General features: G+C 47.0%; 1 protein-coding gene across 1 annotated transcript in view; it reads left to right on the top strand.

Moving 5' to 3' along the window:
• Positions 1–14,707, top strand: part of GPC3 (glypican 3) — a 115,104-nt gene that overhangs the window by 88,463 nt on the left and 11,934 nt on the right. The window contains exon 8 of the mRNA XM_019618147.2: positions 2,580–2,736. Within this exon, the coding sequence (XP_019473692.2) occupies positions 2,580–2,736 (157 nt within the window). The remainder of the gene's footprint in view (positions 1–2,579; positions 2,737–14,707) is intronic.

The raw sequence follows: 14,707 nt of genomic DNA, 5'->3' as shown, positions 1-14,707 counted from the left end.
ATGGAATTTATGCTGCTGAGGTGCATGGTGAGGTTCCTGCTGGTGTGCTTCAGGCACAATGGGAGCATCCTGCAGTGGTGGTGCACTGGGGCAGTGAGTCCTAAATTGTGCGGGACACACTCACTCTATTTTTCAGCTGATATGCTCCGATCTGAGCTATGCTGTTAGCTGTGTCATTGACAAAGTCTATATTTATGGTGTGCTTATTTGTTGCTGAAGTCTCTATTTACAGCGTTGCAGGACTCCATGGATGTTGTCTGTTCTTGGCATGCGTCTGAATGAGCCACGGTGCTCCTTGGTCCCACAACGTGAGAACCATCAGGTCTGCATGCAGCAAGAACAAGTGCATGCTGTGCCTCTGAGCATGACTTCTACAAACATTTCCTAAGCACTTTGGGCTGACTTTGAAGGGGAGAAATGCAAGGAGCGATAAGGGCTGAGCAGCCGCCGTGTTTGGTTTGTGTGAGGTCTGCCCCATGCTACGCCCAGCTCTGAGCTGGTGTATGTATGTATATCATTTTTTTTCTTTTTGTGGTCACGCAATGTTCTGGGAAAGCCTGCAAACATCTAAATAAAATAAGACTCTGGATTTGGGAGCTTGGGCGGTCTGAGCCAAAGCATGCTGATGGCCGTGAAAACACATCTCTGCGTTTTGGGGAGATGAGCTGCACTTCACCTGCGAGCACTGCTGTGGGGCCATGCTCTCTGATTCAGGTGTGCAAGGCTAACATTGCCTTTGGGGACACGTATGTAAGGGAAAACCCTCATCCTTGCGATGTTCCTTTGTCACCCATGGGTGATGCTCAGTGTGGACCTGTGAAGCAGAGCCGTGCCATGGTGCTGCTCCTCACAGGGTGCAGCAGGGAGCTGGAGTGGTCTCGCTTTGAGCCATTTGTTTTTCATTACACTATGCTGCTCTAATATAAACAATAAGGTATGTGGACACTGCTGTGGACAGAGAGCCAGATGCTGAAAGCATTCCTCCAAGGCTGTATAAACTTCAGCAGCTAAATATTTTAGGAACTGTTTTCTAAGACTTGCTTAATAGTTTAAAAATATAACCTAGATTCCAGATATTAAAAAATGTCTTGAAAGACACGCATATTGCTGCAATAGCTGAAACCAACTAAAGCCTGAAGTAAGCAGAAGGCTCCCATTTTGCAATATCTGCTCTGTTACTTATCCTTTTTCTTTATTATTATTATTTTTTTAAATGCAGAGATTAAATTTGAGAGGCTTTTAATGGCGTAGTGGTAGTGATAGAAATTTTTAGCCTATATTAATGGGCTGACTCACACTTTTTCAAAGGGAAGCTGGGTTGGTGATGAAATAACTGGGTTCTTTCAGCAAGAGCAAAATAAGGAAAGTCAGTGGGAAGAGGAAGGCAATGTCTTAAATATGTGTCTCATCCTGCACACACTGCATGGATGGTGCTGAGAGCTCCCACCCGTGGCTGATAGCAGCCCTGACCATCAGTGCAGGTATCCAACCCCTGCTCAGTGATGTGCAACCTGTCAGAAGTAGTTAGGACTTCAAAGCTCTGGAGCTATTTTTTGTTGATTTTGTTTTTGCTTGGAAATGTAGGAGTTGCTTGGTGTGGATTATGGGTTTTTTCACTGCATTGCTTTACCTGGTGAAGTCAAATCCTGCCTTAATCCAGCACTTTAGAAGCTCATCTCTGTGAGCATCTTCTGGGTGCCCCCATCACTACCTGCCCCAGGCAGGGTGATGCTGGGACGAGGGCATTCTGCTGTGGAATTTGCAGCATACAGAGCTGTCCTGGTTTTCCAAAGCGGTGCCAGAGGGATCTGTCATTTCTTGTCCCACATGTTACTCCTCAGATGGGCTGTAATCCCTGAGAGCAGCTCCATGGTGCTTTCCAACAGATCACCTTGTGTTGAACTGGCAGCACAAAGACTTGCAGTGGTGCAGCAGTAACTGAACCTGGGGCTGAGCTCAGCTTGCCTTTGACCACTGGCCGGGGCTCAGCTGTGCCTCTGCTTCTGTGTCTGACTTCCCGGGGGGCTTTGCCACCACACAGGACTTTATTTGGCTGAGCTCTGGAAGTGCATTCTGCTGCTGACCTGTGGGCTTTGTTGGCTGGTAGATGTCCTTTTCCTAGGGAGAATCCAAGGCACGGAGTTTCTCAGGGTGGTTTTATTTCCTCCTCCTGTTTGTTCCGTTGAGGTTTTGTGTGCATGTTTGCCCATGAATGAACCAGAGCCCTTCAGTGCTTTGGCATGAGGCATGCAGGGTCATATAGAATCATTCAGGTTGGAAAAGACCTCTAGGATCACCAAGTCCAACTCACCCCACCACCACCATGCCCACTAACCATGTCCCTCAGTGCTACATCTGCACATTTCTTGAACACCTCCAGGGACAGTGACTCCACCACCTCCCTGGGCAGCCTGTGCCAATGCATCGCCACTGTTTTGAGAAGAAACATTCCAAATATCCAACCTAGCCCACTGTTGTGGTTCCATGGAGCCCTGTCCCTCACTCCTGCAAGCAGGAGATGAAGAAGTAGGGAGGGTGGTGGGAGCTGTTCAGTGATTGTGATGCATCCTGTCTTCCAGCTGCTCAAAGGGATGGCTTTGCCCCACCGAAAAGCTACAGGCAAAACCCCAGAGGAGGAGGAAGAGGAGAGCGGAGACTGTGATGATGAAGATGACTGTGGCAGAGGCTCTGGGGATGGAGAGCTGCGAGTGAGGAACCAGCTCCGTTTCTTAGCAGGTAATGGGGACAGTGGTTATGGGGGTGCCTGTTCCTCTGGGGTCAGTAGGTCTGGGTGACAACTCTTGGGTCTGATCAGCTTCCTTCTCCAGGTGGGCTTACAGGGATGTGTTCAGCATAGCTGAGCTGTAGGTACAGCTCATCCCCTGCTGCCCACACTTAAGAATTTAAAGGTGAGCTTTTCTGCTTTCTGGAGAAATTCGTAAAGTCAGTAAAGATGTTTTGAGTACAGCAAACCCTCTTGGTTGTTTCTGATGTGGAGTTTAGAGAGACAGGTTTAATTTAAAAAACAAAACAAACTCAAGAAAAAAAAACCACCTAAGTTTCATTTTCGAGAAGCGTTTTGAGCACTCAAGACCCTTAGGGTCAACAACATTGACCATCAGTATGATCTATGCCTTTGGATCTCCTCAAGCTGTCAGTAAGGTGTCTTGATGCTTCATGGCTATGTAGTTAGTAAGGTCACCTTTTCCTGGTCACCCATTGGAGATGGAAGTGAAGATCCAGCTGTGACTTGGGCAGTTACAGAAAGGTGGGTGGGTGCCTTCCCCTGACCCCCTACCCGCTGCCATCCTCCCTCCTGCTCACACCAGTGAGACCACCACGTCCATGGTGGGTGTGTGGTGTCTGCTGGTTGGGGGGCAGTGGCTGGAAGCTCAACCCAATTAATGCCGGTCCCAGCTCTGTGCACTTGGAGAGACCAGACAACTGAACCTGGATAAAATCAGCTTTACAGCTTTGAAGTTTAAGAGGGAAATTTGGGCTCTTAAACAAAGCACAGATGTTTATAAACTTCCTTCCATTGGCCTGGGATAATTAAAATATCCTTAATGAAGTGAGAGCTGAAATATCAAATGCCCGTTTCATATCAAAGATTATTGACATGTTATGTAAAATATATAAAATACATATATTCAAATACTGGTTTGGAGAAGGAAAAGGCTCTTTAAGTTCTCCAACCCAGGTCTGAAAGAGAAACGCATCATTCGGAGAAGGATAAAATGCCCTTTCTTTCATCCAAGAACTCAATATCAAAGTGTATGTTAAGGAAACACAGGTGATCCACGTTGTCCTGAGCTGAGTGCAGAGATACGTGTTTCATTTTCCACCGTCTTTGAGTCACACTTCCACGCTATTTTAATGTGTTTCTAATTTCCTCTTCCAGCCCTCCCCATAATATCATCAGCAGTGTGTATAATCCTCTCTGCCTTCTTCTATCTCTGTAGGCTGGTTTAATCACTGTATTGATCCCCAGATAACCTGCCTGTCTGGCAGTTTAGACCTCTCTTGTCATGTGGTATGTGAACATCTTACATGAAAAGAGGGCTTATCCTCCCCGTGCTACTCTGCTGGAAGGTGTTTGCTGCTGACTTTGCTAAGACTGGGTAAATATTAACACAGTGGAAAAGCAGCCATGGCTTGGGGCATTGTGTCCCTGCAGTTAAGTCTGTCAGGCTGCTGGGAGAGCTGTGTTTGGGCAGCACAGCTTCTGGGCACCGACTGGCCTGGAGGGCAGCCCTGTGCTATGGTGTTGGCCAGAGACTTTCTGGTTCTTCCTCAGCTGTGTGAGCAGTGATACTGATTTTTGTGTGTTCTTCCTTAGAGTGGAAAGGTAAAGTTGATCTGACAGTGACAGAATCATGTTTGGTTGGTACTGGATAGACAGCAGTGACACTGTTAAAGTTTTATGTTGGAAACAAGCCTGGGAAAAGTTGCTGATGGTGTGGAAATACTTTCAACATTCTGAGAATGTTTCTTTTTTACTTTGAAAGGGATATTTTTCAATTATTTTTTTTTCCATCATATCATATGTACGTAACACAAAATAAAAGGGACCAGAAACCATTCCACATCTCCCCCCAGTTCCACAAATTCTAAATTTTAGGTTAGCATGCCGATTTGAAATGATGCCAGGCTTTGAAATCTGGAAATACTTTTTGCAATGAACTTCTGCTTTTGGCGTGGCTTTGTCTCCCTCCTTCCCAAGGTGGTTCCCCTGTAATAGAGACACAGAGACTGGGAGTGGCTGGGGTTGAGTTCCTGAGGTTCCCTGCGGCAGCATGAAGGCAGTGAGGCTGGATGGCCAGCAGTGCAGGTGTCCTAGCAGAGTGATCAAGCATGCAAATCCTCTTCAGATGCGTTTCCCTGCTCACCCTCAGGTTTGCAGTAAGGGAATGCATTTGAATGCTTGGTTTTCTTTTTCCTAGCAGTCTGGTTCAGCTCAAGAGGAAATATCCCTGGCCCCGTGATAGCAGCAGAGAACTCCTCCCTTGCTGAGTGTTGGCTCTGCCTTACACATAGGCTTGGCAGGCAACTCTGCTGCACGTGTCCTCCTGTTATCCAAGGGCAACACAGCAAAAAGCATGTGGTCCTGCACAGCAAGGCTGTGGGCCACGTCTGGACAGCGTGCCACAGCTTCTTGGCCCTGCCTTAAAATCCCATTTGCAGTGGGATCACTGTGTAAGATAAAGATTTTAACGAGGCACATTAATGTTGTGTTGCCACTGAGTATTTGCAGTGTATTTGCTGTGTGCAAGTGGGTTCTGGGTTTGGATGGAGGTTGGGTGAAAACATTGGCAGAGTTGGCCATGCCCAAGGTCTTTGCATGAGAATGTGCACCACCCAAAAAGCAGGTCCTTGGGGGTGCTGTGTTTGTGCCGGTAGTTGAGGTGACCCATGGAGGGGGTGGAGTCGCCATTCCCAGGGGTGTTGCAGAACTGTGGAGGTGTGACACTGAGGGATGTGGTCATGGGCTTCTCGGGGTGGGCTGGGGTTGGATTTGGGGATCTTAGAGGTCTTTTTCTAGCCTTTATGATTCTGTGGTTCTCCTGCTCTGCAGTTTGGGTCTCCAAAGGTTTGGGAAATGTGGAGATCTAAAAAAAAAAAAGTCACTCTTGAATACAGCCTAGTTTTGATTTATCGCCTGTTGGATAAAATGCTACCTTTGTTTCCTATTTATAATGACCCTGTAATAACTGGACACTCAACTTAAGCTAATGATTTAAACATACTTGTAAACTGTCAAGTCAAAAGTTTGTGAGTGACTATAAACATATGTTGGTGAGTGCTATATGCTAATAAATTCATTATTATGGTGCCCCAGTGGGAAACACGGAGATGGCAAGCTTCTTTTTTTTTTTATGATAGGTCTTTTATTGTTTGTCACATCTGCAACACATTAAGGATTTTGAAGGCAGATAATGTTTACAATAAGAGGAGGATTGAAAGCCTTCCAGCTCAGTGAAGAGCTCTTCCTGTTTGTCAATGGAGTAAGTGAGGACCCGGCACCCTGTGCATGGAGCTCCAAAAATAGAGATGTGTCCAGACGTGTGCGTGTATTTACGCCACACCAATGGCAAAGCATGCCAGTGAATAAATCATAGTATTTCCCCCAAAATCATTAGTTGGTGTGAATGTATTCCAGAAATCTATGCTTGCAAACGTCATCATACTGCTGAGATCAGTCATCCTACACCGTGTACCCAAAGCAAAGCCTGGGGAAGCTGCTGCTCCAGACAGCCACCCACTAATTAGCTCACCTCTGGCATTCTCACTCATGATGCCACTTATAACTTCTGAACCGGCTGCCAATAAGCCTGAAAATGAAACATAGGTGCTGGAGATGCTCCCGTGCTGAGCAGCTGGAGTAGGAACTGGTGTTGCCCTGAGCTGCCTGTAGGCTATCATGGAGATTTTGGGGTGGAAATGTGCCTTTTAGTGGCTGGAAGAACACCCGGGAATATCTTAAGTGATCCAGCAAGCAGGGTCAGGGGACAGGAGAAAGATTTACCCTTCCAAAGTATCTGTGTTAGGCAGTAACAAAAGTTGTCTTGGGAACAGATGGATTTGGCAGCAATGAGTAGAAATAGTTTATCCTGAGAAGGGAAGTTGGCCTCATCCCATGAGAGGTATAAGGATGGATGTGTGCAATAAAGATATGTAAGGATGGCTCTGTGGTTTGTGTGTGTAAAACAGCTCTCCTGCCTGACTGCTCCGACTGCACAGCGCTGGGTGTTGCCTTTCTCATCTCCATTCGTTGCTTATAAGGGCAAAGGGAGCTTGCAGCTGGAGCCCCGTTTGCTGACTTGGTGCTCAGGTGCATCTTTTCTGCCCCCTACTTGTTTTCTGCTATGTCTCCTTTGTGGGGTTTGTCTGCAGCCCATGCTGAAACCCAGACATGGCATGGCCCTCTCTTTTCCAAGATCCATAACTTTTTAATGGCTTCTGACTTGACCACTGGTGCATCTGCTTTGCAGAATTGTTGCAGAAAGCCTTGTCCAATTCCTTCGGTTGCGTTCCTCTCATTACCCTGCTTTCTCCTGCTCTGTGTCTGCTGGTGCTTGCTCACTGCTTGGAGGCAGACCAGCAAAATGTAAAATATTTACAAGATCACCTCTTCAGATTCTTTATTGCAGTGCTTGTTTCTCTGTAAATGCCTTCAGGGTGCCTATATCCAAGCCGCGGGTATCTGCTGATGCTGCTCTGCCTGATGCCTGGGCAGCCAGTTCCTTTGGTTGTTTATCTATCTACTGAAAAAGACATTTCCAAACACCAGATTTACTTCAAAATATCCTTCAGCAGAGATGCTGCGTTGCAAGGCATCCGTCCTGTCTCAAGGCCAAATGTCAGCTGGATTATCCCAATGGAAGTGCTGGAATGCTACCAACGAAAACAGTGCAATAGCTTGATTATTGCTTTGCTGTTTCAAGTGTTTGTGTTTGTTGAAATGTCTCTTTTTAGCGAATATTTGGTTGGGAGTCAAGTGTTCTTTGTCATTGTCCAAATACAAGTGAGAAGAGAGGGGGGTAGCAGTTGGCTGATGCTGTAATTGAGTGTCAAGTTCATTAACTCGCTATGGAAATCAGCAGCAATGATTTTTTTATTGGTAGGCTGGGAAAATTATTGGTGGCTTTCAGAGCAGGGATGTTTCTAGCACTCTTCAGTTGGCTCTTGGGGGTGATGTGACTCTGCTGAGCCTCGCTGTACACATGATGTGTACATTTTAATGCTTTCTTGCAACTTCTATGCTGAGAGTTCCTCCAAAGGTATGGGAGGTCTGAAGAAGGTTCATCCCTTAAAATAAGAATGCATTTTGAGGTAAGCTATGTGTATGCAGAGAATATTTATGAAATCGGGAAGTAAATCCACTGGGTATATTCATCCTAAGCTCTTATTTTTCTGGTTTTTTAATTATATTTTATTTTGATTTATTCTTTCAAACATTTTCAGTGTTGTGATTGCAGATATGAATCAGACCAAGCAGTTTTTATCTCGCATTTGTAGGAGCCAGCTTCCACTTTGACCCAAAGCAAAGAGTAGCATAGCAGGTTTTTTAAAGCAGGATCAGTGGAGGGCATTTAAATCCCTGATAGTCGCATGACCATAAACGCTGTGTCGCCATCACAGTGTGGGCAGAAGTTGTCCTAAATACTTCTGGAATCTCAAATTAGGGCGGATGAGGCTGGCTCTTGGCCTTGGTATATGGTGACTTTGGGAAATGGAGCTGTGTGAGGTGTACTGTATTGGATGAAGTGATTTGTTGCTCTCGCACTGTACAAAGGCACAAGTCTTTGTAATTCTGGGATTGCTTTCTCATAATGCCACGCTTCTGACAAGAGGTTTTCCTTCTATTTGGGCTTGAACGTGGCTGCAGTTCTGAGTAACAGTTCGTGTTATGACTGAGTGTCTGAGGAGCCACTTTTCAACAGTGTAATTTGGGAGCTGATGTATCTTTAAAGCATAACTGAGTGCAGCATTTTACATGACTGAACGCATCTGAACAATTTCAAGTATGCAAAGATCTGCCCAGTTGCAATGGTGATAGTCATATTTATCTGTAAGGAATGATGAATCTGTGTTTCTGTGGCTTGAAAATGCATGAATTCTTCTGAAGCTGGGAAACACACTTCCTGACTCAATACTAACTTCTTTTTTCTTCCAGGAGAGATGAAATAGTTTAAATGGATTTCTTTTTAAGGAATGTCAGTAAGGGGATACTTCAGACAGAAGCAGAGCAGGTGGTTCTTGCTAATGGACTGACAAGATAACCTTACACCGATTGCCAGGGCATCGTATCTGTGCTGGTTGCTGTACAAAGAGAGGTTTTGTCTGTGAGCTCGATAACAATACAACATGTTGATTGACTTTTCACGTAGGAGAGAGTGCCCCATTCATGAGTGGCTTAGCTTTTACTAATGCCTTACTGCAGGTAAGCTGATAAGAGTGATTACAGGGATGTAATAAATGAGGCTGTGGTGCGCGGCCCTTCTTGGTGTGGCATGAGATCCCAAACTGGGATCCAATGGAGCATGCCACTATGGTGCTGAGGACTGGGCTGCAGGCAACAGCAAGGTTTGAATGGAAGCCACACCTTGAGTACTGTGTTCCGTTTTGGGCTTTCAGTCTTATGAGGTGTGGATGAGGGAACTGGGGTTGTTTAATATGGAGAAGAGGAGGCTTAGGAGAGGCCTCATCACTCTTTACAACGGCCTGAAAAGAGGTTGTGGCAAGGTGGGAGTTGGCCTCTTCTCCCAGTTGGCAGCAATAGGATGAGAGGTGATGGCCTCAAGTTGCACCAGGGGAGGTTCGGGTTGGATGTGAGGAAAAAAGTTCTCAGACAGAAGGGTGAGTCTGTTCCTCTTGGAACAGAAAGGTGGTGGAATCACCATCCATGGAGGCTTTCGTAGATGTGGCACTGAGGGACATGGTTTGGTGGTATAGTGGGGATGGGCTGGGGGTTGGACTAGGTGACCTTAGAGGTCTTTTCCAACCTGAATGATTATATGGTATCACGTAGCAGGGACGCCTGGAGCTTGTATGGAGTCAAGAACACAAAAGAAAAACTCATGGTACTAAGATCCATCAAGGACTATTAATCACAGCTTTACTCAGGATGTCCTTGACACGCATCTGCCCATAAAGCACAGTGGAGGAGTTGTGTGAGAAAAACTACAAACACAATTGATGTTGGGTCAGTGGCCCTGTATCACCACATGGGTTTAGAATGGAGCCCTGGGATCTTGGCTGTGGTTGTCGCCTTGCTGTCATTCAGCTTGACTTTAAGAGAGATGTCTGAGAAGACAGATGTTGTTTCAGGTGAACCATGGAAGTCACCTCTTCTTGGAAAACCTTTGGTTACAGCCTTCAGAGCACTCTTGAGCCCTAAAGGAAAAAAGATGAGAAATGCTGAAATTCTCCAGAGTGTCTTAAATAAAATCCTGATGTCTCAGTTTCAATTGTTGAACAAACATGTTTGTTTTACACAGGATATCTTGACAATGACATAGCAGCCCAACCTGCAGCATTGCACTATGGCAGCATCCAAAGGCTCTGGTGCTTACTTAGGTGTGATCTTACCTGAGATCCAACAGGTCCTTACTTGCTGCAAATGGAGCATCACGCTCTTAAAAATGGTTTTTCAGGTTTTTCTGTAAACATGTGCTCACATACATGGGCCTGATCCTGGGGTCTGGTGCTGGTGGTTGATGCTCTCCAATCCCAATCTGTGTGAGGTTTTTTTAGCCCTTGTTGAAAAGATAATGAAAAGAGAGACAGGGATGTTCCTCCAGAGAAACCTCTCAGGACTCTGTGTTTTTAATTCTTTTAATTCTCACTTCTTTCTCTCTTCTCCCCATCCCTTGCTTTGCTGTAATTGCGAGTAAAAACAGCTTGCATTTGGGTCTGGCCTGCAAATCACTCGTCAGTTCGTGTATTACCAGGGCACGATCGGTTACTGAGTCAACACCGCTCTGTTGGCTTTCGGTGCATATCAGAAACAGGGGAATTCATCATTCGTCAGGAAGAAGTTCTCTTCAACTGTTCTGCATTAGCTGCGACCTGTGTGCACGCATCTGCCAGCCTTGCTGGGGCCAGCACCAGTAGTAACACGAACTGAGCCAGGTGTATCTGAGTGCTGGCTCCATCCATTTCCCCACAGACCCCCGCCAGCTCCACGACCCCTTGTGCAGGAGATAAATGAGCTGTGAGCCGTAGGGGAGATGTCCTCCTTCCCATGTGCTGGGTGTTGGTGGCCTGTGCTCTGCAGTAACCATCCAGCCCCAGCTCTTGTGGTCTCCAGGGCTTTTGTGGCTTGAAGCAGAGTGCAGATGGGTTTATTCTGTAGCAAAAGATTTCATGCAACTAAGCGCTTTTGAATTTGCAAAGGCCACATTCATCAGCCTTGCCAGCTTGGAAGTATATGGCATATCTTACTTGGGACTAAAGCAGTCCCCAGCATTTGACCTGCCACCATGATGCTCTTAGAGCAGGTTGGAAGCTTTCTGATGGGAAGCTGTGATTTGAAAATGCCTTTGTGCTGGAACTGAGCTGCAGTGAAGTATGCTGGGGTTTTGGACAGGTTTTCTGTTTTGGAAATAAATTGAAGCATCTCTCTCTGCTCCTGCAGCAGGGAAATGCAGAAACAGCCTGTTTGCCCATATCAGGATGTCACATTGTCAGCTTGTGCTCCAGAGAGGCTTTTTTGTCTAAAAGTATGCTTCAGATTATGTATTTAATTATACCACAGGAAAGATGAAATCCAAATGAGTTGATGGAACTTTTGTTGGAGTTGTATGTTTTGGTTCCCCTATTCAGCTTGCCTTTTCTTCTTTTTTTTTATTTCTGTACATATTTTGCCTTTGTTCTGCTTTGGAACAGTAGCACATTCCACGTTTTCTGCAGGAATGGAAATCTGGCATTTTGACCAGCTTCTGTTGTTTCAGAAAATGACTTCAGTGGTATTTAAGCCCCTTGACAATATCTTACTGTTCTGGATGCTCCCTGAGTGGGTCCCCCTATGTGGGGCAGCTGCAGCAGGAGCCTGGGTCTGCGCCCAGCACACGTCATGCGTGCAAGCCCAGCTGAGGACGTTGCTTGCCAGCAGTGCCTTTATTTTCCCTTTATCCAAAGGCTCTGTCTGGTTGTCCTTCCCTGGCTGCTGAAAGGCCCTGCTTGCCCAGAGTGTTGCTGCACCCCTCGACCAGCTGTTTCCTTGCGTGATGATGTGCCATTGTTTGCTGCTGGCCAGATGTGCTATGATGGATGCATGGTGGTGGCAGGTACTGCTGGTTGCTGTGGGACATCACTTGCTTGGAGCTCCAGCTGCTTTGGCAGCTGGACAGACTGCCAGCACGTATGTCACCATCTCAGGTCCAGCACAGGAGGCCCAGCAGGGATTCCTAAAATATAAATCACAACTGCGTTGTGATGCTCATCTTTTTTCATTTGTTTTTTTTCCCTTCCTTCTTGTTTTAATTCAATTTAATTTATCCTCGGTACGTTGAGTCTCTGTAAAATCACTGGACTTGGAGCTCTTTTGGAGTTCTTGTGTGCCATGGATATAGATGCTGAAGATGCTTCCTGCGTGGGGAGTCAGACATCTGCTGCAGCATGCTGTTGGACTTTCGTGAGATGCAGACTGCAGCTGGCAGGTGGGAGCCGGTGGTTTCCATCAGAGGCTGAGTAACATCCTCTGCCTCCCTGATAACCCTCCCCTGAGTGCTCTGTGGTTTCGGTACATTTGTTTGTCCTCTCCTGGTTTCCACGTAAAATAGTTCTGGTAAAAAGTAAAGAAAAAGGTTTTGTTGGGTGCTCCCCGAAGTCAGAGCAGAACACAGCTTGCAATGTGTTTTCCTATTCCCCTGTCCCCATAAATCATCCGCTAAGGCGAGCGCAGAGGATGTGAAAGAACGCATTTGTAGCAGAAATGCTGTCCCTTCCCCTCTGCTTTCAGGGCAATTCTTTCACTTGTGGTTCGGTGTCTGTTGTCGGGGAACAGCTGATGTCACATTCAGCTGCCACTCCTGGCACTTATAGCTTTATTTCTGCTGTTGCAAAGACACAGAGAGGCTCGAGGTGCACCCGGTGCCACGCAGCAAACAAACGTGGGGCTGCGTGTGGGGCTCTGCCCTCCCCACAGCTGGGAGTGCTGTCCCTGTGGGTGCTCTCACCATCACAGTTTGGGTGTGCGTAGAATCATCATAGAATCATTGAATGGCCTGGGTTGAAAAGGACCACTATGATCATCCAGTCCCAACCCCCTGCTATGTGCAGGGTCACCAACCAGCAGCCCAGGCTGCCCAGAGCCACATCCAGCCTGGTCTTGAATGCCTGCAGGGATGGGGCATCCACAGCCTCCTTGGGCAACCTGTAGAGCTGGAGTATGTTACCGCACTGGGCTTCATGCTATCAGCAGATGCTAAGTAGGCCTCTCTTATTTAGCAGCCTTAATTTATTGAATCAGCCAGCAGCGCTCTATGGGAAGTAGTGCCGGAAGAGGGAGCGGAGCGAGTTGTAAGTTTCCAATTTCTGCTGGATCAGGCCCCTGGAGATCCGTGTGATCTGGTGCATTGGAGGCAGTGCTATTGCAGTGACTCATAAACAGATGTGCCCAATTTACATTGCAGCTTAATACCTTTGTTTAAAAAAATGTTTTTTCAAGACAAATGTGTTAAAGCAGATGTTTCCAGTAAAACAAATACTTGCGTGATTTACAAACAGCTCCATCCCTGCCAGAATTCATTAGAAAATGTGGAAAGAAGAAAAATGGTTCTGTGTACTGACAAACAGATAAAATCAGAAAAGAAGAAGATAGCAAGGGAGTATTTCTCTATGTGGAATGAAAACTGCTGTGCTTGGGGTGGTAAGCAGGAGGTGGGAGGGTGGTTTCAGTTGCTAGTGGCAGTAAGATTAGCCCTGGCATACATTAAAATGCAGAAACTTATCTGTAAAAATACTTATCCGTGTCCTGTGGTGTAGGATATGGGGTATTGGGGTCACAGTGTGGGATTGCCTTGTGGGTTCCTCAGTCACTTCCATCCACTGGAACCTCCCTGGCCACCCCTAGTGCTGATCTCCATTTCAAGACTGGGAGCAGTTTGCTGACATGGGACCATGTCCTCTCAGGTATTACTATTGGTGGGGCTACTGGAGCAGAGGAGGATGAGCTGGGGGACAGTGATGTCAATGGCCATGCTGGGTGGCACCTTAGCACCTAACAGTAGTGCTTCCCTCCTACTTGCCTTTGGAAGCTCAGTGCTTTGGGTGCAGGCTGGGAGCACAGCTATGCTGGTACATTCCTCTCTCTGTGCAACCCAGTGCTTGCTCTGCAGTACCTTGCAGTGGGTGATACAGGGCAGAGAGGGGCTTTCTCATATTGAGCCACCCCATCATTTTGTGGCATTCTGAGCATCCTCTGCATCCTGCTGCCTTCCCCTGCAGCTCAGCTCTTTTGGGGCAAACCTGCAGTGTAGGGGGCTGTGCTGGTTCACCTGCTGCTCCGTATTTCAGGAGGTGAAGGCTCTGCCTCCTCAGGCATGTGCTGAGAAACTCGGTCACCTCCGGTCCCTTTGGTCCCTTTTCCGCCTTGCTCCATTGTGGGGCTGCCGTCATGCGGTGCCTGTGAGCCCAGCACTCATGTTACATACAATCTGACACCCCATGTGGTCTTAATGGGTTTCCCAGGCTACAGCTGCAGCACAGCTAGCACTTCTTGTGAGCTGCAGGGGCTGCCAATCCCCTTTTGCCATCCAGCTCCCCGGTGCACAGATATCATATTTTTTTATGCACTTGTAACCTACTTCATCTGGGCATTTATTACTAAAGAAACAGTGATTTCCTGGAGGAGCTGAGGAGATGCTTGTGTCCATGGGTCTGCAGGCTGCTCATCTTGGTGCTGGGGGACTGAGAAGTGGCTGCGGGACTTTGCTTCTGGCATACTGGTTTTCCATGTCTTGCCATAGGGAGCATTGCAGGGCACAGCCTCAAACAGTCCCTATGCAGGGGGGCGTGCTGGGACCCGTCCGGAGGAATTAAAAGCATCCTGGAGAGGAGGAGGATGCTGCTGCAAAGCAATTAGGGCATTCGGATGCTGTTCCCTGCTCTCCCATTGATGCTCATGGATCCACATCGCAATCTACACTCAGCTTTAGTCATCAGCAAATGGAAGCTTTGCTCGGCTCTCAGAGACTGTGGG

This window comes from Meleagris gallopavo, chromosome 9 (assembly GCF_000146605.3).
Source record: "Meleagris gallopavo isolate NT-WF06-2002-E0010 breed Aviagen turkey brand Nicholas breeding stock chromosome 9, Turkey_5.1, whole genome shotgun sequence".
Lineage (NCBI taxonomy): Eukaryota > Metazoa > Chordata > Aves > Galliformes > Phasianidae > Meleagris > Meleagris gallopavo.
This window is presented reverse-complemented; position numbering and strand designations above follow the sequence as displayed.